Source organism: Diabrotica virgifera, chromosome 7 (assembly GCF_917563875.1).
Source record: "Diabrotica virgifera virgifera chromosome 7, PGI_DIABVI_V3a".
Classification (NCBI taxonomy): Eukaryota; Metazoa; Arthropoda; class Insecta; order Coleoptera; family Chrysomelidae; genus Diabrotica; species Diabrotica virgifera.
This window is the reverse complement of record NC_065449.1, coordinates 249,128,251-249,154,204: the sequence shown is the minus strand read 5'-3', so window position 1 is coordinate 249,154,204 and position 25,954 is coordinate 249,128,251. Positions and strand designations below refer to the sequence as shown.

The 25,954-nt window shown below is 33.4% G+C and overlaps 1 protein-coding gene across 1 annotated transcript; it reads right to left on the bottom strand.

Annotated features, from left to right (window-relative positions):
- Positions 1 to 997: 997 nt before the first annotated feature.
- Positions 998 to 25,954, bottom strand: LOC114325260 (uncharacterized). The gene is made up of 4 exons (XM_028273266.2): positions 25,683 to 25,954; positions 23,841 to 24,002; positions 15,645 to 15,768; positions 998 to 1,925 (listed from the first exon to the last, which is right to left on the bottom strand). The coding sequence occupies exons 2-4, from the start codon at positions 23,996 to 23,998 to the stop codon at positions 1,716 to 1,718; spliced, it is 492 nt and encodes a 163-aa protein (XP_028129067.1). The 5' UTR covers positions 23,999 to 24,002; positions 25,683 to 25,954; the 3' UTR covers positions 998 to 1,715.

Sequence of the window (25,954 nt, the reverse complement as noted above, 5' to 3'; positions counted from 1 at the left end):
TCAGTACAACTATAAACTCACTTTTGTCTCTGTTCTCAAAACTTTTAAAACACAACTTAACAACCATAACCATAATAATAAAAATGGCAACACATTCTTTAACCACAGCCGCCATATTGGATAATTTTTGACATGTCATTGGAATACCCAATCAGAGCTAACGTATAATGTATCTGCGCGTGTGAATGCCTGAGGTGTGATCACGTTTAACCTTTTTACCTTATTGTTAACCTTTCAAAAATTCATTATTAACCCGGTATTCCTAGGCACAGAAAAAGAACAAGGAGAGTAAATGATGCACCATACACTAGAACAACTAGTTAAAGAGTCCTTAGAAGAATGTGTGAATATTATAAATAATGCGACTATACTTTATTTCACGTTAATAATATAATGTTACGCTTATGGAGAACAGTGTTAACAAACTCTCTCTCGGGCACGGGTGGCTACTCGACTGCCGTTATACGATTCATATTAATCAGTACGGCGTGGCATCGGCGCGCTTCTATCGTTCATAAGAAATGCATGAGGCTATCTTCGCAATGTTCTATTCTTAACGTGAAATAAAGTATAGAGAATAACAAAGCGCCTGGCATATACGAAATACATGCAGAACAGATGGAATAGAAGTCGTTCTAGAAGATTGGACATGGAGAATCATGCTTTCTATGTACAAGGAGAGGGACAAAAGACCGCGAAAATTCATCATATCAGAACGCAGACATTTCTAAATTTGAAAGTCACAATGATTAAACTGGCTTAGTCAATTACAAAGAATGCCGGATAATCGACTGCAAGAGTAATCTGGAGAAATCTGAATGAAACCTCAAGGGGAAGGCTCTTGATGCAGAGGGGGATCTTAAAGCCCTGAACATCAGGCAGTGGAGAAGGAAAGTAGCTGATAGGACAGAATGGAAGAATCTTGTTAAGCAGGCAAAATATCATAAATGGTTTTAACGTCAAGAGAATAAGAAGCACATTAGGAATAAAATGAGTGTTTAATATTAATAATTTTATTTAGATAAATACTATAATCAGAAATAATTTAAACAAAGTGTTTGATTTTTGCTGCATAATGAACATTTTCAGTCTTAAAATTTAGTAACAAATTTTCAGTGCTATTAGTTATTGGTAAGATTGAACACATTAGTAATTTGAATTTACGAAACAAGTTTTTCGATATTTAACATAAATAAATTGTTAATAATGATACGGTATTCTTTTTCTACGCTTTCATTTTGACAACACATCAATTTGTTCCATATTCCGATTATATATCGCATACTCCAATCAATTATGTAGAAATTTGCAAGCAATTTATCTTTCTACATTTAATAAACGTTTTTGGAACAGGAATTTCACCAATGGATATACACTGTGACCTTATTACGTCTAATATTTCAATCAATTTTAGTGTGAAACATGTAACAAATAAAAAAAAACCGAAAAACCTTTGAAACCTGATTGGTCTGATAACGTCGCGTACCTAACCAAAGTTTTCGATCGGTCTGACCTTGACGGATTCGGATATTTCTGTCGACCTGTACCAACTCTGTTTAAGTCTCTGTTCGTTTGCAACACCATTGGCGTAGAAAAAGGCTATCGCAACAATATAATTAATTATTTAGACAATTAAATAAAAATTACAAATTTATAACAATTCGAATTAATTTCGCATGTTAGGTACTTTCTTTTGCGCTGAATTACTAGTGGCTTTAATATTTCGTAGTGAGCCTCTTCCTTAGACGTGTCTTAACTCTGTTCCTCGACTCTCTAGCTTTCCTTGCTTCTGCATTTGTTGTCCATTCCTTGTTTCTGTATTTGTTATCCATTTTCATGATGTAGTACTCTTTGTCGACGTTCATAAAACGGGACATTCTTTTGCCGTCAAATGCTTCGTCTGAACCTGGAGGGTGCATCCTCATCTGAAATTTATGATAATGTTTGATATTTTTTATATAATTCTGTTACGGATGTTTCACTTTTATACTGGTGTTCTTTTGGTCAGGTTAAGAGTAATATTAAAGATGTCATAATTCGCGTAAAAATAATTTGTGTAGAATTAATAAATCAATAACTACTGATGAAATTTGCACAATGTCTAAAAAACGAAATGCAGTGAACAGTGTAGTGTCTGAGGACGCAGGAGATTGAGATCCCGAAAGTCCTGAAGATGACGTTAGAGAGGCCGTCGAAAGCTCGACCTTGTGAATATCTAGGCGGTTCCACTCTGAAGCCTGGTGAGTTTAATTTAATATTAATTCTTTGCAATAATACTGATTTTAGCTTTAAGAGCGTAGGCGCAAAATTTCGGGCCAATGTGTTTTAAATGCATTCATTTTTTTTTCGAATCTTTAGAAAACAAATTTTTGAACAATTTAAACGCACAATGAAAGATTACGTTATTACCGAGGGCCGAAAGTCCCTGAAAACTTCTATAATGTTTATTTTAATAAGTTACAGGGGTGAAAAACTAAGAGAAAATGTGTGATTTTTAATTTCAAATATCTCATTCAAATGAAACTTTTTGGTTATTCTAAGGTACTTTCGGCTGTCGGTAATAATGTAATCTTTCATTCTGCGTTTAAATTTTTCAAAAATACTTATTAGTTTTCTCAGGATCCTAAAAAAATGAACGCATTTAAAACACATTGGCGCGAAATTTTGCGCCTACGCCCTTTAGTTTCATATACAAGGTGTCCCAAAATTAGCGGAACGGTCGAATATTTCGCGATATGAACATCGAATCGAAAAACTGAAAAATACGTGTTTAATATTTTTCAAAAATTTATCGAATGACACTAAACACGACCCCCCACTCTACCCCCTGGAGGTGGGGTGGGGGGTTACTTTAAAATCTTAAATGGAAACCTCCATTTTTATTGCAGATTTAGATTCCTTGTGAGCAACTTTTATTGAAGACATTTTTTCGAATTATGGATAGATGGCGCTATAATCGGTAAAAACAATTTATCGTCATACCAAAGGTAAATTACAGAAACGGTCTAATATCTCAAGAAATACACTTTCAAATGAAAAACCAAAGAACATGTTTTGAATATTTTTCAAAAGCCTATCGAACGACCTTAAACACGACCCCACACTCCACACCCTGGAAGTGAGGGTGGGGGTAACTTAAAAGGGAACCCCCATTTTTTATTGCAGATTTGGATTTTTCATAAAAAAATAAGTAACATTTATTTGAAACATTTTTTAGAATTGTTGATATATGGCGCTATAATCGGAAACATGCGATTTATTAGCGCCATCTATCAACAATTCTAAAAAATGTTTCGAATAAATGTTACTTATTTTTTTATGAGAAATCCAAATCTGTAATAAAAAATGGGGGTTCCTATTTAAGATTTTAAAGTTACCCCCACCTCCAGCGTTTGGAGTGGGGGGCCGCGTTTAGTGTCTTTCGATAGGTTTTTGAAAAGTATTACAAACGTGCTCTTTGGTTTTTCATTTGAAAGTTTATGTCTCGAGATATTAGACTGTTTCTATAATTTACCTATGGTACTACGATAAATCGTTTTCACCGATTATAACACCATCTATCCACAATTTGAAAATATGTCTCGAATAAAAGTTGCTTACTTTTACATAAGGAATCTAAATCTGCAATAAAAAATGGGGGTTTCTATTTCAGATTTCAAAGTTACCCCCACCCCTCCTCCAGAGGGTGGAGTGGGGTGTTGTGTTTAGTGTCATTCGATAGATTTTTGAAAAATATTTAATACGTATTTTTCAGTTTTTCGATCCGATGTTCATTTCGCGAAATATTTGACCGTTCCGCTACTTTTGGGACACCCTATATATATTATTATTATGTATGAGAGAATAATAATTTGTCGTAAAGTTTATCACTATCTGACCTATACGGCAATAGCTGTCGACCTTTTATTAATGTTATCGCAAATAATTGTATACAAACCCAAGAAATTACATTTTAAACAAACGTAAATATTTCTATTGTTGATAGTAAGAAAATACAAACAATATAAAACGTGCCAAACAGACATGAATAAAACAAACTATTTTGTTAATAGACCACGACATGAAAGCTCAAAAGTAGATCAAAAAAATCTTGTCCGATACCATCTTCATGCGAACTATCGTGATAAGAACGAGTGAGGGCCGATTACACAATGGGTTTAGAGGTTTTTACTATATTAAATGGTGACAAACGATGGGTTTTATATACGAGGTGTTGCACATTTGACCTACAATGCTTTACTATAATAGGAAGATCTTGTTAATTTTTGCATGAGCCTTAAAATATGCCGTGGGTGAGATTCAAAGGTTTAAAAATTTAACACGATGGTGGCTGGGCAGTGAATAATTTTGAAGGGTCAGAAATTGGTTATTTGATATTTTTGCATAAATGAGTTTAAAACTTGAAAATAATGATCTATCCTGATTTAAAATATAATGTATAATTGGTTTGTCTCCGGAACGAGGGTTGGGACTCTAAAAATGAAATAAAGAGCAGAGTAGTACAAGCCAGAAATGCTTTTTGAGGCTTAGACGATTTCTGACTGATCGCAAGTTGGATTTCAACCTCCGATAATACAAGATGCTAAAGTGTTACGTTTGGCCTGTGTATGGTGGTACTCCACCCTCAGGAACATCCTAGGTTAGTGGGGGTAGTTACCCCCTATGATAGGGGTTGATGAAGTAGACACTATTTGCTGAATACTTATTTATTTACCAACTCTAAATACCACAGTAACTAGTTGGTGTTCTCGAGGTCTAACTATCTAATCAGGTATCCGAATCACGAATGATCATTGATAAAAGAATTATAAAAGAATAGTGTTGATGTTTTTAATGCTGACTCGGCTTGGCCGTGAATTAAGAATAATATTGAATAGCTGACAAAGCGTTATTGAAACTAGTGCACTTGTAATCGGTGTCACCTTAATTATTTAACAACAAACGTGATGTTTGTTTTGAAAGACATTTAAAAATTAAACGAATATGTCTTGGTCTTGTTTTGGATGCTGATAATCCTGTACATGTGCTCTTGTACGGAATGGAAGCATGGACGTTAAAGGCCAGTTCCATTAACAAACTTGAAGTTTTTGAAATGTGGTGCCTGTGTCGAATGCTTAGAATATCATGGACGGACAGAATCAGAAATGAGAAACTAGAGCGGGCTTACAGAATAGGAAACTTTTTAATCATGTTAAAAGTAAGAAGACTGCATACTTGGGGCACATAATATGAGGAGAACGATACTCTTTTCAGCAATTTATACTCGAAGTAGAGAGAGGGGACGTAAAAAGATGTCATGACTGCGTAATATTCGCCGATTGACAGGAATTCATAGCTACGAAATGCTTCGCAATGCTGCTAAAAACAGAATTATAATCTTGACTATTCTAATCCTGACTATTTTCTTGAAAGAACAAGTTGATTGCTTTTTAACATGTATTATCAACAATATACATCTTTTGCAGTTATTTGGTTCTCTTTCTAAAATCTACCTATATACTTTACCTAATCAAAAGAATTTGAATATTTTCCAAAGAATGTTTAGACAAGGTTGTAGTCAAAGATGAAACATCCGATACCTAATAATATTAAAATAAAAAAAAAGAAATACTATTGCTACCTTACTTACCCGTAGTCAATTACATCCTCGCGATTTTTATTTTACTCCAGATTTTCTTGTTAAAATATTGAAATGGGTAATAGGAAGAAAGTAATATTAGAGAATCAAGAAACTGTATAACTACGTTCAAATTGTATGATCTTTATCCACCAAAAGTCAGTAAATTGGTACTTTTCTTAAATACGTCCTGTGATGATTTTTTAATAAAAGAAATAATGAATGTGATGTTTTATCATTGTCTTACTTTTGTTTTTTCTTTCTTTATATTATACAGGGTGTAACAAAAATACAGGTCATAAATTAAACCACATATTCTGGGACCAAAAATAGTTCGATTGAACCTAACTTAGTACAAATATGCCTACAAAAAAAGTTATAGCCCTTTGAAGTTACAAAATGAAAATTGATTTTTTCCAATATATCGAAAACTATTACAGATTTTTTATCGAAAATGGCCATGTGGCATTCTTATGGCAGGAACATCTTAAAAAGAAATTATAGTAAAATTTGTGCATTCCATAAAAAATTTATGGGGGTTTTGTTCCTTTAAACCCCCCCAAACTTTTATGTACGCTCCAATTAAATTATTGTTGTGGTACCATTAGTTAAACACAATGTTTTTAAAACTTTTTTGCCTCTTAATATTTATTTGATAAACCAGTTTTAATCTAGTTGTGGCTTCTTTTTTAATATATTTACATAAAAATTTTATGGGGGTTTTGTGCCTTTAAGTCCCCCAAATGTTTGTGTACGTTCCAATTAAACTATTATTGCGGTACCATTAGTTAAACACAATGTTTTTAAAACTTTTTTGCCTCTTAGTCTTTTTTCGATAAGACACCTCTTATCGAGATATGACTTCTTTTCTAAAATAGTTCAAAATATATCTCAAACTGTAATTTATAAATAAATTTTTATATTACTACCAGGTCTCTTGTCAGTATACAAATATGTGGTGGATTTGACAAATATTCAAAATATCTCGATAAAACTAGCTTTTCGAAAAAGTACTAAGAGGAAAAAAAGTTTTAAAAATATTGTGTTTAGCTAATGGTGCCACAATAATAATTTATTTGGAACGCACGCAAAAGTTTGGGGGGTTCAAGGGAACAAAATCCCCATAAAATGTTTATGGGGTTCACAAATTTCACTATAATTTCTTTTTAAGATGTTCCTGCCATAAGAATACCACATGTCCATTTTCATTTAAAAATCTGTAATAGTTTTCGATATATCGGAAAAAATCGATGTTCATTTTGTAACTTCAAAGGGCTATAACTTTTTTTGTATGCATATTTGTACTAAGGTAAGTTAGGTTCAATCGAACTATTTTTGGTCCCAGAATATGTGATTTAATTTATGACCTATATTTTTGTTACACCCTGTATATGTGTCTAGGTAGAAGGGGGTCTATCGAATGGCCACCAAAGTCTCCAGATTTGACTCAGTTTATTTCGTTGACTTTTTTTATTGGGCTATTTGAAGAGTAAAGTGTATCAAATTTGACCGAATAATGTAGAAAAGTTAAAGAAGCGCATCAGAATGGAAATTGCTTGGAAATCGTTAGGAAAGAATTTACCCGTCTTTCTCATTGCATCATTGCTGCAGGTCGTCAATCTCAACATTTCTATTTGTACGAATTTGGTTAACCCTGCAGAAATAAGTCTTTAAATAATTGTGTCGTTGCAAAGTCGATTAGAAGAGATTTTTTATATATTATATTAACAAGATTGAGGTCCAAACACAAAATCAGAACATTCCGTACCTACCTACCCCATTTGTGCAGTGCTGGGACATATAGAGACTAAGGTTGAAATATGTAAAAAAGGCACAAACAAATCATCTAAATTAGGAAATAAATGAACTTTGAGGTTAAGACTGATGCAAAGGTGGCGCCATTTGACTAAATTAGGAACGTGGATTACTACATTTGATGATTTATCTTCTTCTTAATGTGTCATAACATCTTGTGTTCTTGAATTTTCATCAAATTTACTGACTTTTTTCTACTTATTCTTGAAGAGAAACTTTACCTAGACCTTGTATGGTCCATTAATTTTGATCAGATCATACTTCCATGCAATAAAACACTAAATACTATCTACGAAAAATTTAATAATAGAGAATTGATTCGATTTCATTGAGCAAGACAGAAAAACTTGTGAAATTATCAAAAGGATCGCAAACATTATAGTAATCTAGAAATAAATATTACTAGAAGTTTCTAAGTAATTACAAAAATTATATAGTATTCGCAAATTGATCTAAACACTTTCACTTAAACAATTTTTTATATCTATTTTTTATTATATATATTTAAAAAACTTTTTGCAGTAATGAAAGCCATTATGAAATTAAAAAACAAAAATAATCGTAGCAAAATGATTCGAATGCTTTCACGTAGATTTTTTTATCTAATGTTTATTATACATATACTGTAAACATATTAAAGTTCGAACAAATAGAGTTCACAATAAGTAATAATTATTATGCCCAAGGCTTGGTTGACCATTCTACTCCATTCCTTCTTGTCCATTGCTTTCATCCTTCAATTTATTACATCGAGCCTTTTTAGATCTGCTTCTACATCCATTTTTTCCACCTTGTTCTGCGTCGGTCTTTTCTCTGACGTCCTCCTAGTGTACTTGACAGTAGCATTTTCGGTAGTCTACCGTCTGGCATCCTCTGTATGTGTCATAGACATCTTAGGCATTGGGTTCTGGAGCCCAGTATGTTGGACTCCCCATATAACTCTCAGATCTTAATTTATCTTTCTGATCCCAACGCCGTTCTCCATTTTTTCCTCCAAATATTTTCCTTGTTCTTGCTTTCTTCTTGGATTTATTGTTCTTGCTTTCCCCTTCCTCTAGTATCTCTATCAGCAGGAAAATCTGTTCAGTTGTGCTTCTTCTTTGTCTAAAGTCAACCTGGTGTTCATCAATTATATCTTCCATTCTTTTTTTAGTATATCCTTTGTATGCATTGCCAATATTTTGTATGCGACGTTGAGCAATGCAATGCCACTGTATTTTTTGCATTCATTTTGATCTCCTTTTTTGTGAATGGGACATATTATTGCTTCCGAACATTTTTTTGGTAATTGTTCTTCATTTCATGTATTTTTAACATTTGTATCTCTTCATGCTTGCTGCTTATTCCATATTTGAACATCTCAGATGTTATTTGGTCGTTTCCTAAACATTTGTTTTTTAGACTTTCTCTAATATTTTTAACTTCTTCCTTAGGAGGTATCTCGTCGATATGATTTGGATTTTACTGTGTACTTTCTCGATATCTAAGTTTACTACCAGATTCTCTTGTCCATTCAGCAACTGTTTGAAATACTCCTTTCATTTGTTTAAAATGCTTTTTTAATTGCAGTGTTGCCACTTTGTCTATGTATTAAATCTGACGAAATACGAGTACAAACAGAAAAGAAAAAATTTGTTTTAGTTTTAAACAAAAATTTATGAAAGTGTTTTACATAAATCTGCGAATACCATAGTCATAAATAATAGGGTTAACTAGGTAACTTCTTTACTGTGTTAGTAAAGCATAATGTACACATGTTATTTAGTAGTTTTTAATAAATTATAAGTTAAAAAGCATTCAAATTCTACAGTATGTAAGAGATAAGCCAGTGTTTAAGCTGTGGTTAACCTAATCCTAAGATTATTTTATCTTCATCCCGATATTAGTCTTCAGCTGAATCTTTTTTGAGTCGTTTCTGTAAAAAAATTAACGTTTTTAGTTAGAGGCAGTTGTTTGTCTATATTGAAGTCTTTTATTGAATATACTTTAACATTTAATTATTTGATTGGTATTAAAACGAAGTCATCATCCAGGATCATTTAAGTGGCGCCACAGTAAGGAATCTTAAAATCATAACTAACCGAATATTGCCTGTCAAAAGGGTACCCCTTTAAGATAGTCAAAATGCACTCAATCACAGAATTAAATTTTTTTCATTTTTTTACGTTACGTTTTTACGTTTTTTAGATTAAAAAATAAGATTTAGCGCAATTTTAAAACGCCACCTCCTCCCACTGCTCCCAAAAACGTAATTTTTAGTTTGATCTTTTTTTGTTTGGTTGTAATAAATTTAAAAATTTCAAAAAATTTACACGTTTTAGGTGAGGTTTTACGTGTTTAGCAAAATTTTTGAATGTCTTAGAGAACTCGTTTATTTCAAATTGTATATAAGTACGTAACCTATAAAAAACCTTGATTTGATTTACATATTTTGAAATCTATAAAATGGGGAAAATCCCTCAAAACCAGTTTTTCGGCTTTTTGAAGGGGGGCGCACCTTATGGGAAAATCTGGAAAAAAACGGAAATATATTTTTAGATAAGAGATACACAAAATAAAAAAAAATAGACCAGCATCCATTTCCAAATAAAGTTCGAAAAAAAAATAGTTACCTATACATATTATTATATACACTCAACCTATAAAAAATAAACAAGTTTTGTAAAAGAAAAAGCGAAAAAGAAAAGAAAAGAAAAACTAAAAAATATGTTTTTGGAGGTAAGGGATGGTGGGTTAAAATTGCGCTGAATCTTATTTTTTTATTACATAGAACGTAAAAAATGAGAAATATTGAATTCTGAGGATGCCTATCTTAAGGGGGGACCCGTTATGTCACTTTTATGTGTCGATTTTGACAAGAATTTTTAAATATAGTGAAATATATTAGCAAAAAAACGTTATCACTGTACCATTTTGCAAAACGACATTTTGTTAAGTCATATTTGGTTCGATAGCAAATATCCTAAATCTTGTTCATGCCTTACTCACCCTGTATAGTAAAAAATATTATTAAAAAAATTCTCATATTATTATTCATTAACTAGGTATTTAATTTCACTTCCGCATATTTTACAATAAAACAATAGCACCATCCGACATCGTTTTAATACCAACTCTTATTTTCAAATGTCTAAAAACGAAATTGATTTATTTTGCAAATTTCTTAAGATTTCTAAAACATTTTCACTGCATTAGCGAAATAATTAAAGACTTCAAGCGCCGGTCCTGATGAGGTGAAGGTCTTTCGTGTGATTATTAATTTTTTTCCCAATGTTTGTTCTTAACTAATTACTACAAATACTATTCAAGGTCGTTTGATGACTTCATATTAGAAACTAATAAATTAAAAAAATACCTAGGTGCATTTGTATAGCATTGGCATTGAATCACTCCTTTCTAATTTTAACAAAAGCTTAAGGATTTTTTTAGATTTGTTTGTACAATGACTATTTTAATCAAAACAATTCTGCCTACACTGGGTTTTGTGAATTTTGAGTGGTACTGGAATTGTCAATTGTAGGAACAGGAACTGTGAATTTTGAGTGGTACTGGAATTGTCAATTGTAGGAACAGGAACTCAAACGCTCAAAGGTCATTGCCATATTAAAACCAGGGAAACCAAATGATAACAACCCTAAGAATTACAGACCAATAGCCCTACTATCGGTGACGTTTAAGCTTCTAGAGCGCCTTATCTACAATAGAATTAGCCCAAAGCTGCTTGAAACAATGCCGGTTGATCAGGCAGGTTTCCGACCCAAAAGAAGCTGCGCAGATCAGGTTCTTTCACTTACCACATTTATTGAGGCAGGGTTCCAGCGAAAACTTAAAACTGCAGCCGCATTCATAGACCTAACAGCGGCCTACGATACAGTCTGGAGAGAAGGCATGATATACAAGCTTCTCCGTACAATCCCCTGTAAATCCACCGCTCGAATAATCAACAGCAAGCTAGCCGACCGAACGATTCAAGTGGTCATGGGATCTGACATCAGCACCCCAAGGAAACTGAAGAATGGACTGCCTCAGGGATCTGTCCTGGCTCCTCTTCTCTTTAGCCTATACATCTCTGATATACCAGAAACCAGATCAAGGAAGTTTGGTTACGCCGATGACTGTGTCCTTGCAACAAGGTGTAAGTCATAGTGGGAAAATATTTCCGTAAATGGAGGCTCCAACCAAACGCTACGAAAACAGAGGTTTCCAGTTTTCACCTAAATAACAAGCTTGCAGGAAGAATACTCAATATTCAGTTCCAAAACATCACACTCGCCTACAATAAAACACCAAAGTACCTTGGGGTGACTCTTGACAGAACCCTATCATTCAAGGAACATCTGACAAAAACAGCGGAATAACTTAAATCCAGAAACAACATCATCCAGAAGCTGTGCGGCACAACATGGGGAGCATCGGCTTCCACCTTGCGATCATCTGCCCTGGGCCTTGTCTTCTCAACTGCGGAATACTGCTCTTCAGCATGACTTAACAGCCCACATATACACAAAGTAGATGCCCAATTAAATAATACAATGAGAATGATTGCTGGAGTTATCAAATCCACCCCTACGCAATGGCTCCCAGTACTGAGCCACATTCCACCACCCAAACTACGACGCATACACGCACTCACTAGTGAGTACAGAAAGATAGTAGATAACGAGAAGCTGCCAATCCACCAAGAAGATATAGATGCCGCCAACGGTATCGTCTACGCTCCAGACGACCACCAATAAAAACAGCAAAGGTTGCTGTGGAAAATGAGTTCAATTTAACGACAACATGGACTCGAGAGTGGATGGAACAACAAAATAGTAACTTACCATGCATCACACAAAAACCACCAGGCTTTGACTTATCACGCAACACATGGTCTATGCTGAACCGAATCAGAACCCAACACGGCAGATGTGGTTACATGATGCATAAATGGGGTAAACGACCATCCCCACTCTGTGACTGTGGACAACCACAAACCATCTATCACATCACAAAACAGTGTCCCACAAGATTATATCATGGCAAGTCCGAGGATTTCCTGATGGCGACTCCAGAGTCGATAGACTATGTAAATAAGTTAGATGTACGTTTGTAAACCTATGTATTGTCTTATACAAAATATATGTAAATGTAAACGTGTCAGGTGCCATACGCTAAATAAAATAAATGTCAATCGTATAGAAATATAGGTATATATTCAACTATCATAATTGGCTCTACAACCCATGGTGGATGTTGGCCTGTTCAGAGGCGGCTCTAGCACATGAAGCGCCCGTGTGCAGTCGATGCTCTGGCGCCCTTTGGTAGACGCGCAGTCAAAATGGAATAGTCGAATAGGTACCTACCTATTCCTAGTACTGGTACATAGGGTATTAGAGGGTATTAGGTACACTTATATTGTAAACAAAAATCCAGATGTAAATAGTCCAATGTTAAATGATGTCGGGAGCCAATAGGTATTTACGGCGTCAGAACAACCTACCCAAAAGAGCCCCTTCAGACTTTTTATCGGCAGATAGTTTGCTTTCAAACTAATTTGTCGGCGTTCAAACTAATTTGTCGGCCAGATATCGGCCGACAGTTTAATCATTGTGAGCTAACTAGAACATGCGCACACACGACGATTGTTTATCGGCCGATAGTTCAATTCTCTCCTAGTTTTGGTATCCAATACTTGTGCAGTGCGAATATTTTTTGAATATTTTGCTAAAAAATGGCATCGTCTAATTCACAAACGTTAATTGTAGAAACCTGCATGGCCCAATTAGCATGACTAGTTCATTGAAGGTGACTAAGATCATCCAATAAAAGGCGAAAAACATTTTTGGGTAATCAAGTAATTTAGAATACATTGTGTAGAATTTTCCACTAAATAATCTATCACTGAGAATTCATCATCAGCATCATCAACAGCTATTTCATCCATCGCCAGAAGGAAGCCTTCCTTAGGTGTATCCATTCATTTTAGTTTGTTGTTTTTTGCATCCATTCGTGACCAGCCATTCACTTGATGTCATCAGTCCATCTTGTTTGAGGTCTGCCTCTACTTATTTTGCTAGTCCTTGGTCGTCATTCAAGAATTTGCTTCGTCCAACAGTTGTTTTCTATTCTTCCTATGTGTCCTGTCCAGTTCCATTTTAACATGACAATCTTCTGGATCACGTCTGTTACTTTTAACCGTCACGGCGTCTTATTTCTTTCACTGTAAATTATGATGCACTCAATACTCTCGGAATCTCTTCTTGGATTTCCTCCTCCGTTATATGAGAGCGATAATAACATGTCTGGATAATTTTTTCATTGTGCGACTACTAACTTCAACAATCAAATAAGAACTGTTGATAGTGTGCGCCTTCTTCACCAACCCGACTGTTTAGTTGGCTCAGTATGCGCACTAACAGCCCATCCCGACTAAACTATCTGCCGATAAAAAGTCTGCAGTATGCGGGGCTCCACTTATTGCAGTGTTTTATCCTTCCAGTGTTTTAATTTTTGAAGGAACGAAAAAGTGTCATTATTTCGCTTTAAAAGTTCGAAGCGTTCGTCAAATTTAGTAATTGCGGTATCTAATAGGTAATAGTAAAAGTTTACTTTAAAATGTATTTTCGTGTCAGCTACTGATTCATCTTCCGCCTCCTATTTAAAAATGTTTCATATTTTATGTTGAAACAAAGTAAAGGACCCGCTTTTGGTGCTCGGCGCCCCTAACATCCCGGCGCCTGTGTGCACCGCACACCCTGCACAATAGGTAAAGCCGCCTCTGGGCCTGTTCCAGAATCAGTTTACATTCCTTCCTATCCTTCGCCTTGCTTTTCCAATTTCGCATTCCTCCAACACTCGCAAGTCGTCTTCCATATCGTCCTCCGGGCCTGCCTCTTCTTCTCACCCCATCCGATCTCTGGCTATAAATGTGTTTCGACGGCTCCACCTCATTCATTCTCTCCAAGTGGCCTAGCCACTGTGGCCTGTTTATTTTGATAGATCTACCAATGCTAGGCTCACTATAAAGGCGGTAAAGCTCAAAATTATAGCGTCTACTCCATAATCCGTTTCCTGCACGCTTTTATAGTTACGTTTGAGGATTTTACTTTCAAAACAGCCTAGATGCTTGGATAGCTTGGTAATTCAAAAAATCACAGCTTGGATACTACTTTTTCCTGACTTATTAATTGAAAAAATAACTTATCTTTGTTCCAGTACCACTATTATACAGTGATGAGTGCGTTAATAACCGACAAAATAACGTAAAAGACGGAAAACATAATACGTTGTGGAATAAAAAGAGATGTAACTAGTAGAGGTGGAAAATTATTAATAGAAACCTATACATTTACATTATATTGATCGTTTCCCACCCTTAGACGTATCCGAGGAATATGTCAACTAAAACTGCCACAGGAGAATTTTATATGTGGTATTTTATATTTTATATGTAGACTTTTATATCAGTGGTACTTGCCAGTCTTCTCTGATACGTCTTAAGGTGCGAAATTATCAATATAATGTAAATTTATAGGTTTCTAATCGATAATTTTCGATGTTATATATTTCCAGTACTACTTTACGGGGTTGAAGCATGCACCCTGACAGAATCGCTTTTAAAAAACCTAGAAGCATTTGAGATGTGGGTCTACCGCCGTATTCTGAAGATCAGTTGGGTAGAAAGAGTCACAAACGAAAGGGTTTTGCAACGTTTGAATAAAAGTTGTGAAGGAGTGAACACGGTTAAAAGGCGTAAATTGGAATACTTCGGTCATATACTGCGTCACCCAGAAAAATATGACATACTTTACCTTGTCATGCAAGGTAAAATAATGGGAAAAAGAAGCCTTACAACTTCTTGGTTTAAAAACCTACGCCAATGGTTTACTAGCCAAAAGGAAAGGCCAAAAGAAAACTAGCACTGAACTATTTCGTGCGGCTGTAAATAAAACAATGATTGTTAATATGCTGGGAAACAAGAGAGCCAACGATCGACAAGCGGTCTCGGTACCTTAAGAGGAAGAATTGATAATTTCCCACCTCTACTAGATTCGTCTCTTTTTATTTCACAGTGTATTATGTTTTCCGTCTTTTACATTATTTTGCCGATTATACATATGCGCACTCATTCCTGTATAAATAAAACATCATTTCATTATTGTATTATATCCCATCACAAAAATTAGGTATCTAATTGCTATATCAATTGCAAAGAAAATGATCCACTTACCATTATCCTGTATTTTTCTTTACACGCATAATCTGATTCATCAACATCTTGGTAACAGTCACTCTTGTAATCTTCTGGTAGAGGTTTTCCTTCAAATTCGCACAATTTTTTCAACGGTTTTGCCCTAAAATTTTTTAATGTTTTGCTGAGGCATGTTAGAATAAGTATATATATTATATTGCAACTAAGTCAGTGAAAGGGTAATTCGATAAGAAAGTGATATTGCTACTATAGCTAAGCTAGCTCTAAGTGAAGCTATAATTGAAGCTGAGTACACAAAATATTACAGTTCTTTTGAAAAGTGTTTAATAGCACAGCGTTTGTGATGTAGTTGATAATCTCTAGCGTAACGTCACAAACCGATGACGAAGAATTTTAATTTTAAAATAAAAATGTATACCATTTTTATTCAGTTGCAATGCGAAGACAAAACAATCTTACGTTACTGCTTACTGCTGGTCAGTTAGGACATGGAGAACAAGCCTGCGCTCTCTCCGATGAGATTCCAATAAGAATCGAAACTCGCGATTCAGAGAGCTGGATTGCACTCCGTATTCTAATTGAAAAGTAAGATTGTTTTGCCTTCGCATTGCAACTGAATAAAAATGGTATACATTTTTATTTTATAGTCGTATTACTCCGTAGAGTAACTAGGCGCATTTTCCGTTGGAACTTTACCAAGCTGCAGACGGGGGTTGTGAATTGCATAGTGTAGAATTCCTTCCCTTTGTCTTCACTGCAGCATCCATTTGGCTTGCAAATTGTAGAAGCCTTGGAGGTGTCACCAGGAAAGTGTACCAATAAGTTTGTCAATTTAAAAATCTTTTAGTAATATTTTTAATATTTTCAATATTATTAATGTTGCTACTAGGATTGAAAAACTTCATCTTTTAATTTTAATTTTATTTGAAACTCATAGATGGACATTTAATTGTAAAGAAGAATCAATAAAATTCATTACAGAAAATCTCAAATTTTTGGATGTGTTTATCACAAAGAAGGAAATAGGATATGTTACTAAAGTCTACTAAAGGAAGGAAGAACCAAAGAATGAGGTCAGAAAGTTGTCTAGATCGAAAATCAAATTTTATAAAGCCAGTGTAAGACCAATAATGACATGCATCAGAAACAAGACCCGACACAGTCACAACGACTACTGAAATCAGCAGAGATGAGAGTACTGAGAAGAATTACAGGAAATATGCTGAGATATCAAAAGACAAGTAAACACATTAGAAGGAAATGTAACGTACCGGGTGTCCCAATAAGAATGGATCTCGGCCATATCTCAGGAACCGTTTATAGTAGAGCTTTGAAATAAAAAATTTTATAACAAAAGTTGCCTCAGAAAAAGCCTGGAAATTATTTTCATAATTGTGGGACCACCGCTAGAGGGCGTAATTGAATATCAAAAATTAAAAAATCTAAATTTTACAAAATTTTCCTAATGAAAGGGCACTGGAAATCCGATCCTCGTATTCTTCATAAAATTCTACGCATATTTGATTTGACAAGTTTAGGTCTACCTTTGGAAATAAGAGGTGGGGGTGAGTGGGAACCTTGTTATGAAAAACTGGCTGTGAGTCCGGTTCTGCTTAATCAAATTTTGCAAACTTGGTCTTGTTGAAGACAGATCTTTTTCGTCAATGTAAAAGTTATGATTTCGAACCAACTTACTGAGTAATATGCCAGCTAGAAGGCGTTATTTAATTTTTTTCATAAATGTAGTGTTCCTTGGAAAATATTAAATACAAACATGCATTTTTAATACCATATTACAAAATTAGCAACAGAATAGCGAAAACCGCATGTTAATACCTTTTTTCTATCTCGAGATATCTTACAAAACGTGTAAATTTAAAAACATAACTGTTACTGTCACCGGTAAACGAAATTCATTAAAAGTAGTGTGCTATGGAAACAACAAAGAAACATTTTCCAGCTGTCAACGTATATTAGGTCTTTTCAACGCTTCTCATTTGTTTCGAGCCTCGTTCATATTTCGTATATTAATATTATACACGGATTATACGGCATATGACAGAGGCTCGAAACAAATGAGAGGCGTTGAAAAGCCCTATTATAAAGAAATAAAAACAACTATTTAGTGATGACATAAACGTTCAAATTTTTGCCCATCATTTTCGTTGCAAACATTTACTCTTTCAAGAGTAGATTGAACAGCAGTCTCAATTTCTGCTCTCGATATGCTTTGAATGGCGTTTAGTATTCTCTGGATAATGTATTCTAGAGTAGTGTATGATGGGCAACAATTTGAATATTTAGGTCGTCACTAAGTAGTTCTTTTTGTTCTGTGTTATATTTAATTTTAATAGTATTGTTTCTATTTATATTGTTGTTTTAATTAATTATATTTTTATACGTTGACATCTGGAAAATGTTATTTTGTTTTTTTTCCACAGCACACTACCTTTCATTAACTTAGTTTACCGGTGATAGTTACAGTTATGTATAAAATTTACACGTTAATAGAATAGAATAGAATAGAAATATGCTTTATTGTCACTGAAAATACAAATTTTATGGACAAAGCTTAATTAAAGTCAGAAAAAAAAATAAATAAATAATATCTAACAATAACAATAACAAATACAATTTTCTGAAATTTGATAAATCGTCAATATAAAAAAAAATATACATAAATACAAAATATAAGTTAATAAAGTAAAGAAAAAAAAACAAAATCGATATATTGCAACAATTTATAGAAATTGCAAAGTGAATATACATCGTGAATATCTCGTTTCTCGAGATATCTTGACATAGAAAAAAGGTATCGACATGCGGTTTTCGCTATTCTATTGCTAATTTAATCTAATTTTATAAAGTATGATTAAAAATGCATACTTGTATTTAATATTTTCCAAAGAAAACTAGATTTCTGAAAAAAATTAAATAACGCCTCCCAGCTGGCTTATTACTTATTAGGATGGTTCAAAATTATCACGCTTACATTGAAGAAAAAGATCTGTGTTCAACAAGACCCTTTTTTCAAAATTTGATTTAGCAGAACCGGACTTACAGCCATTTTTTCATAACAAGGTTCCCACTCACCCCCACCTCTTATTTGCAAAGGTAGAGTTAAACTTGTTAAATCAAATATGCACAGAATTTGATGAAGAATACAATAATCGGATTTCCAGTGCACCTTCATTAGGAAAATTTTGTAAAATTTAGATTTTTTTATTTTTGATATTCAATTACGCCCTCTAGCGGTGGACCCACAATTATGAAAATAATTTCCAGGTTTGTCCTGAGGCAACTTTTGTTATAAAATTTTTTATTTCAAAGCTCTACTATAAACGGTTCCTGAGATATGGCCGAGAGCCATTCTTATTGGGACACCCGGTACAGTGTATAAACGAATGGACACTAAATAGAAAACGAAAGAAATAACCAGATAATCAGAATGGGGGAGACCCCTGTGGTTAAAATAACAAGAGATAAATCACCAATCGGTAGAAGTTTCGGCCGAACGCGCAAGAGATGGAGTGACAATGTGACAATTTTCCGTAGAGGTATCAATCCTCCAATGAACAAGCAGAATTGCTTATAAAGAGGAAGAAGAAGCTAGCCAGAAGCCCGTCATAAAATTTCACCAGAAATAATAATGTATATCGTTGCTGATTTGCAAAAAGGGGCCAAGTAACATTTTTATATTTTTAAACGCTTTTATTTAGTTCAATAGTTTGTGTCAAATATTTAGACGTTAATTTGACTGCCTTTTCTTCAATGCAAATGAATGAAAATTTGCAGGCATACGCATTCGCGGGAACAATACACGGAAAACACGGAACAATGCTGGAAAACGCTTAAATTTTCTTGTTTTTTACAATGTAAAAACTTGAAGCTTTTACGGATTGTATAGCTAATGATATGAACAATACATAATTTCACTTTTTACGTTAATTGTTTACGTTATGCTTCATTAATAAACAATAAAGTTTCAAACTTTTTGCCGATTCCGACTACTTTTCATGTTAGTACATCATATTTTATGTTTTATACATATTTTAATAAACATGATGATATATTTTAATGTTTAAAAAGTGTAAGACTAAAAAGTAAAAAATAAAAAAATATGAAAAAAAATTTTAAGAAACGCTTTTCTTTAGTTATGAGTAGGGAGCGGATTTTATGCTAAATGCATATTGCATGCATATTTCGCATATTCGAGAATTTTACTAAATTTTGCATATTTTAAAAGAAACATGCATATTTTGTGCCTTTTTAAAAACATTTAAGTCCAAAAACATTTTTCAATTTGACACAAAATATTCCCCGCACAGGCTGTCCTATCTATTAATTCGAGAACTACCTGAAGAGTGACGGCTCATTCACTGCCTTTTCATTTTTTTCTTAGAAAATACTCGATCTTTACACAAAGTACTTATAGTGCTTATAATACGCCGTTATAAAATGATTGTATGATGTTAAATGATGAAGGATGGTTTACCGGGAAATCCGAATTTTATTTACTTTTATTATATTTAGTACAATTTGTATCCCAATTTAGTACGTACTTATAATTCTGGTGATTCTTTTAAATTCCTAATTGTTAAGAGAATTTACACATTTAACCATAGTTTTACGATTTTCTAACGGAAATTAAAATATTCATGCTTTAGATCAGACCCGTCTTTAAACGGCTTTAAAACTTTGGAGGACATAATATGAGAAATTTTTAATGTAAATTTTGAAATTGATTTTTATTGCAGAACTTTAACAAGTAATTTTAAATACTCCCCAATTACTTATGTTGATGTTGAAAGGAGTTGTTCAAGTTATAAAAATATTTTATCTGATCAAAGAAAATGTTTCCTCTTAAATATGTTTGGAAAAAACACGTTGTAGTGAATTATAATCGAAGATATTATGTGTAGTGATATTGTTGTTTTATTTTGAATAGGTAACTATTGGTATCAATTTTTGTAAAAAGTGTGAATAAATTACATATATAAAAAATAATGATTTTATTTAAAAGATAATAAATTAGATTGTCGCCCCCCTTATAAGAGAAACCCCTAGAATAGAATAGAACAGAAAAATTTGTGGTTTCTCGAAATGCGCATTTTTTGAATTTTTGTGCATATCTTCCGCATATTTCGTAATTTTTTACTGCATATATATGCGCATATTTCATCAAAATTGATCGCATATAAATCCGCCCCCTAGTTATGAGTGACTAAAATTAAAAATATAAAAAAATCAACTAAAAAGCAAAAATTAAAAAAAAATTGAAAAAATCTAACACATTCGTTAAAGAAAAGCGTGGGGCGAAAATCGTTTATTCGATGAACACGCGCCACGCTTTTCTTTGACGGATGTGTTAGATTTTTTCAATTTTTTTTTAATTTTTGCTTTTTAGTTGATTTTTTTATAATATTTTTAATTTTAATCACTCGTAACTAAAGAGCGTTTCTTAAAATTTTTTTTCATATTTTTTATTACTAAGTGGAACTTGGCTCCTTTCTACACAACCAGTTTAAAAAAATGTTACTTGGCATCAAAAAATTATGAGACTATCTGAACAACAGTAGGTCATACACTTGATCCCTTTTTACAGAATAGTTAGGACCTTCCTACCTATCATTTTTGCACATAACTCCTCTTTTGAATAAAATGTCACTTGGCACCTTTTTGCAAATCAGCGACGATATAGATCTCTAAGAATTGATTTCCCACAATTGACCACAGAAAAAGATACTCTGGAACCTGAAGTTGCTGATGTGAAGGAGCAACTGGCGAAAAAGTTTAAAGCTTCAAAATGATAAAGCAAAGACCAGGCTCGACATGCATTCTATCGGGACAGCTTTCAATAGAGGTGACCCAGTGTAGTTATATAATCCCAAACGTAAGAAAGAACTTTGTCTGTTCGAAACTTCCACAAAACTATTAGGGTCCGTACACTGTCCTGTAGATGTAGATACTAAACGATCTAATCTACCGCATCCAGTTTTCAGCCAGAAGTAAAAAACCGAAGGTAGTTCATTTCGAGAGATTAGCTCCATACCAAGGAACTCATCCACCCTGTTAGCTTCAGTCGATCCCTGATAGACCATTTATTCGAGAAAAATAGTTATAAAGGAAGGAGCACTGTTACGATAGTTCCGTTTTAATTGATTCCATATAGAAAAAATTCTCCTGGCGAAAAAGAAAAAGTCTTAAAAATTACCAGAGAACGGCATTTCTCGCCAGTGGCGCACACCCACACCCCCCTACACGCGACACCATATATACACGAAATTTTCGATTTTATAAATCTGACTGAATTGAAAATTGGGCCAACTCCCATCTTAAAGTTGAGGAAAAGACTCACCCCAGTGATGAATTTTTTTTCTGTGTTTAAAGAGGGGGTCAGGGCCGAATCAGAACCGGTGTAGTTAGTGACTTTGACCACCCATAAGCCAGCTATAGGACTTGATAGGTACAAAACGGCATATTTTTTGGGAGTATATATCTTCGGTTCAAGAAGAGACAGGAGAACCGCAAATACACCAAATCAATAAAGCTTTCAAATGGTGTGTAAGACGTCACAATCAGATATACACACAGCTCAGTATAGCCAAAAAAGTGAAAAACTAAACTTTGAAAATTTTGGTTTTTCGACAATTACTCAAAATTTCAACCTACGAATTGCGCCAATAACTGAGCGTTTGTAGAAGGACTCTAGACGAATCTAACGGTGTATACCTGATATACGGGAAAATTCGAATTTTTAAGTTATAGGCTTCATAACTATGATCAAATCTATTATCTATGGAAAAACGGTTTTTCAAGCTCAATAATTCCTGTAATAGCTTCAGTTATCATACTTGGCCTTAGATGCATCAGATACTACTTGTCCATACGTTTCAAACTCATGTTTAGTGATCAAAATCGGTTAAGCCGTTTAGAAGGTATTAAGCTAGTTTAAGCTATTAAGTATAATCCAATTAACGATTATTCCCGAAATGGTTTATGTAGTTGTAGTGGTTACCGCTAAATTTGATCTGGCAACGGGCAATCCGAGTTTATTTACCGGCCATCCCAATATTTTTTTTCAATCTATTTCGAATAGAAAAAAATCTAGTGTACATTCGATGGACACTAGATCATTTGGGAGGTAATGCGACAAAGGCGATAATTTATAAAGCTTAACGTGTAATCGAGAAACATTGCATTCATTTAATTTATAAATAACTTTGAAAAACTCCTGATACAAGAATAAAAAACCGCTAAACGCCGTAAAAATGAGTGACGCATACAATATTCCAGCTACAAAAAATCTGATATGAATATTACGTGGCGCGAAAATGTATTTTCATTTTGATGCAAAACAAAACTCTAGTTTTATTTTAAAAATATTTTTCCATAATATTTGCCAAATTTGAAGTAAACGCGCCACAAAAGAGTTTCAAAATTCAAACTGTATCAAAGTTACTCTTTTGTGGCGCGTTTTACTTCAAATTGAGCAAATATTATGGAAAAATCTTTTAAAATAAAACAAAAATTTTGTTTTGCATCAAAATGAAAATACATTTTCGCGCCACGTAATATTCATATCAGATCTTTTGTAGCTAGAATATTGTATGCGCCACTCATTTTTACGGCGTTTAGCGTTTTTTTATTCTTGTCTAGAATATTCTAGAAATAAATAAAAAATTTCGAAATGTCTCGTAAGTCCTGGAACGTCAGAAAATGTATATAAACAGGAAGTTGACAATTCAAGTAGTACTTAGTAATTGAGTTTTTGATTAGTTCTGTCATTCAGTTAAATTTCAAGAATTGTAATATTGTTTACGGTTTCAATAAAAGTAATTAAAAAGAAGTGTAACAATATAATTTTCATTACAATCAATTGTGGCTTAATCCCATATAAACATACTATTTAACTGACACAAGATGGTATCGATATTTATGTTTTTCTGCTTTGAACGCTCCATTATAAAGACCATTATAAAGACAGCCCAATTATAAAGACCGTTGTAAAGACCGCACAATTATAAAGACTGTTGTAAAGAAGTAAAGACCGCTCAATTTTAAAGACCGTTGTAAAGACCGCTCAATTATAAAGACTGTTGTTATAAAGACCGTTCTGCCATAAATCTGTACTATTACCTATGCATTTCCAAATGAAGTATAACATTGAAATATGAAAGTAAAAAAATACGTTATTAATTGATTGATACTCACTTAACGATCATTTTGTCAAAACCTGTGGGTTTGTGAATAGGACAATAGAACACATCTGGTGTATTTTTGTCAAAAACGATGCTTTTCCGCATCATATCCTTTGCTGATAGTACAGACACTATCATGCAACATAAAAATATTATCAGGGAAGTTTTCATTTTACTGAAACAAAAGAAAATTTGAAAATAAAAGTAATATGTATTTACAAAGAAAAATTCAATTGAAAATTCTGGTAAATAATATAATAAACATAGTTTCAATTTTATGCTCATTTTCATAGTTGATTTTTTCATGAATAGATGAACGAATTCTGCTAATTTTTGTATTATTTTAAATTTATTTGGTATTTACACACTTTGGTAAATGCTTACTCAAACTTCTTTTTTGTACTTATACCGGGTGGAAGAAAAGAAATGTTTTTCTTATGTTATGTTTGAGACACCCTGTAGGGAGGACAAGGTACAAGTGTGAGTATACATCGAAATCGTATTATAGTCTTACGTTTTGTGAACATTTTGTTTTTTGAATGTCCCTGATATCTTTAGAAACAAAAAAAATATAATATACGCTTTTATTGTTTAAGATGTGTTTTAACTGAAACAAAAGTTTGAGACACCCTGTAGGAAGGAAATAATGTGGTAGTCTCATATTTTGTGAACATTTTATTTTTTAGTTTCTCTGATATCTTTAATAACAAAGAAACTAGACGGTTTTACTCTATATGTGTTTTAAATGACGACATGCGATACGTGAGGATTCCATGTCTTATCATACACTAAGATGAAATTATTTCATACATCATAGTGAGAAAGGAACAAAGTGTTCAAAGAAAGAAAATTTGCGCGATGTAACTCTAGCCTCCAGATAGACACCAAATCCGTACTTACACTCAAGTAAATTACACCCCTAAACATCCCAGAGCCTCCATTAAACAATCTCGTCTCTATTATGTTGCGCTGTGCATACCGCTGACTTGGTCGACAAATAACTCTTAAGGTGTTATTAACGTTATATGCCTTTCCGTTTTGAAAGAATTGTTAACTGTTTTTTCTATTGTTAATTTAGTTTTGTTTCAGTTAAAGCACGTCATGTTAAAGAATAAAAGCGTATATTTTCTTTGTTTCTAAAGATATCAGGGACATTCAAAAAACAAAATGTTTACAAAACATAGGACTACAATACCACTTCGATGTAAACCTATATTAAACTTGTGCCTCGTCTTCCCTTCAGTATGTCTTAAACTTAACATAAGAAAAACATTTTTCTCCCGGTATAAGTTCAAAAAGAAGTTTGAGTAAACCCTTGCTCTAATGTGTAAATACCAAAGAAAAATATAAAATAATAATAAAAAAATAGCGGAATGCGTTAATCTATTCACCAAAAAATCAACTCTGAAAATGACCATATTTTTTAGTTGATGCATAACTTTTGAAACTATGTGTAGTTGTCGATATAATAAATAAATAAATATTTTAAATCGGACAATATGTTGCAACATTCAACAACAAGTTTTCGCACTGTTGGTCAGTGATTGGAACAGCAAAAACCCACATATAAATGCTCTATATGGTCACAACGGACAAGTTAGCCCACATATGATAAAAAAAATTAGAATTTTGCTTTAATATAATTCATTTTAAAATATTCAAAAATATAAAAATTGCACCTGTAATCAAATAAAATTAACAATTATTCAAATATATGTTTTGTCAATTTGTCATATTTATTTTTACAAGGTTACCTTGGATTTACCAATGATCAATACATCTACGTAACTTTTCAACAACTTTCACTTAATTTTACTTAAAATATAACTAATTTATATAACTTTTACTTTCTTACCTGCTATTAATGGTAACTTAAAATTGTAATATTTACAGCGAATGATGCGACACTTTCGTTCACAACCTGTGCATTCTTTGTACTGAAGAAGAATGAAGATGTTAATAACGGAAGGCGAAGAAACCTCACACTCACACTCGCGGATTCGCGCTGGCGTACTTCTTGGTGATCTTACAGTTATGTCGTAAAGGTGAGCGGTGAACCCGATGGTCACCAGAGCAAATCCTCGCGCTACTCGCGCATTGTGGGCTCAGCCTTTAATACTTAACTCT

Coding starts and splice junctions, on each gene's coding strand:
- LOC114325260 (XM_028273266.2), bottom strand. CDS start 23,998: ATGAAAACTTCCCTGATAATATTTTTATGTTGCATGATAGTGTCTGTA. Junction 15,769..23,840: donor TTTGACAAAATGATCGTTAA/GTGAGTATCAAT, acceptor AAAAAATTTTAG/GGCAAAACCGTTGAAAAAAT. Junction 1,926..15,644: donor AAGAAAAATACAGGATAATG/GTAAGTGGATCA, acceptor CATAAATTTCAG/ATGAGGATGCACCCTCCAGG.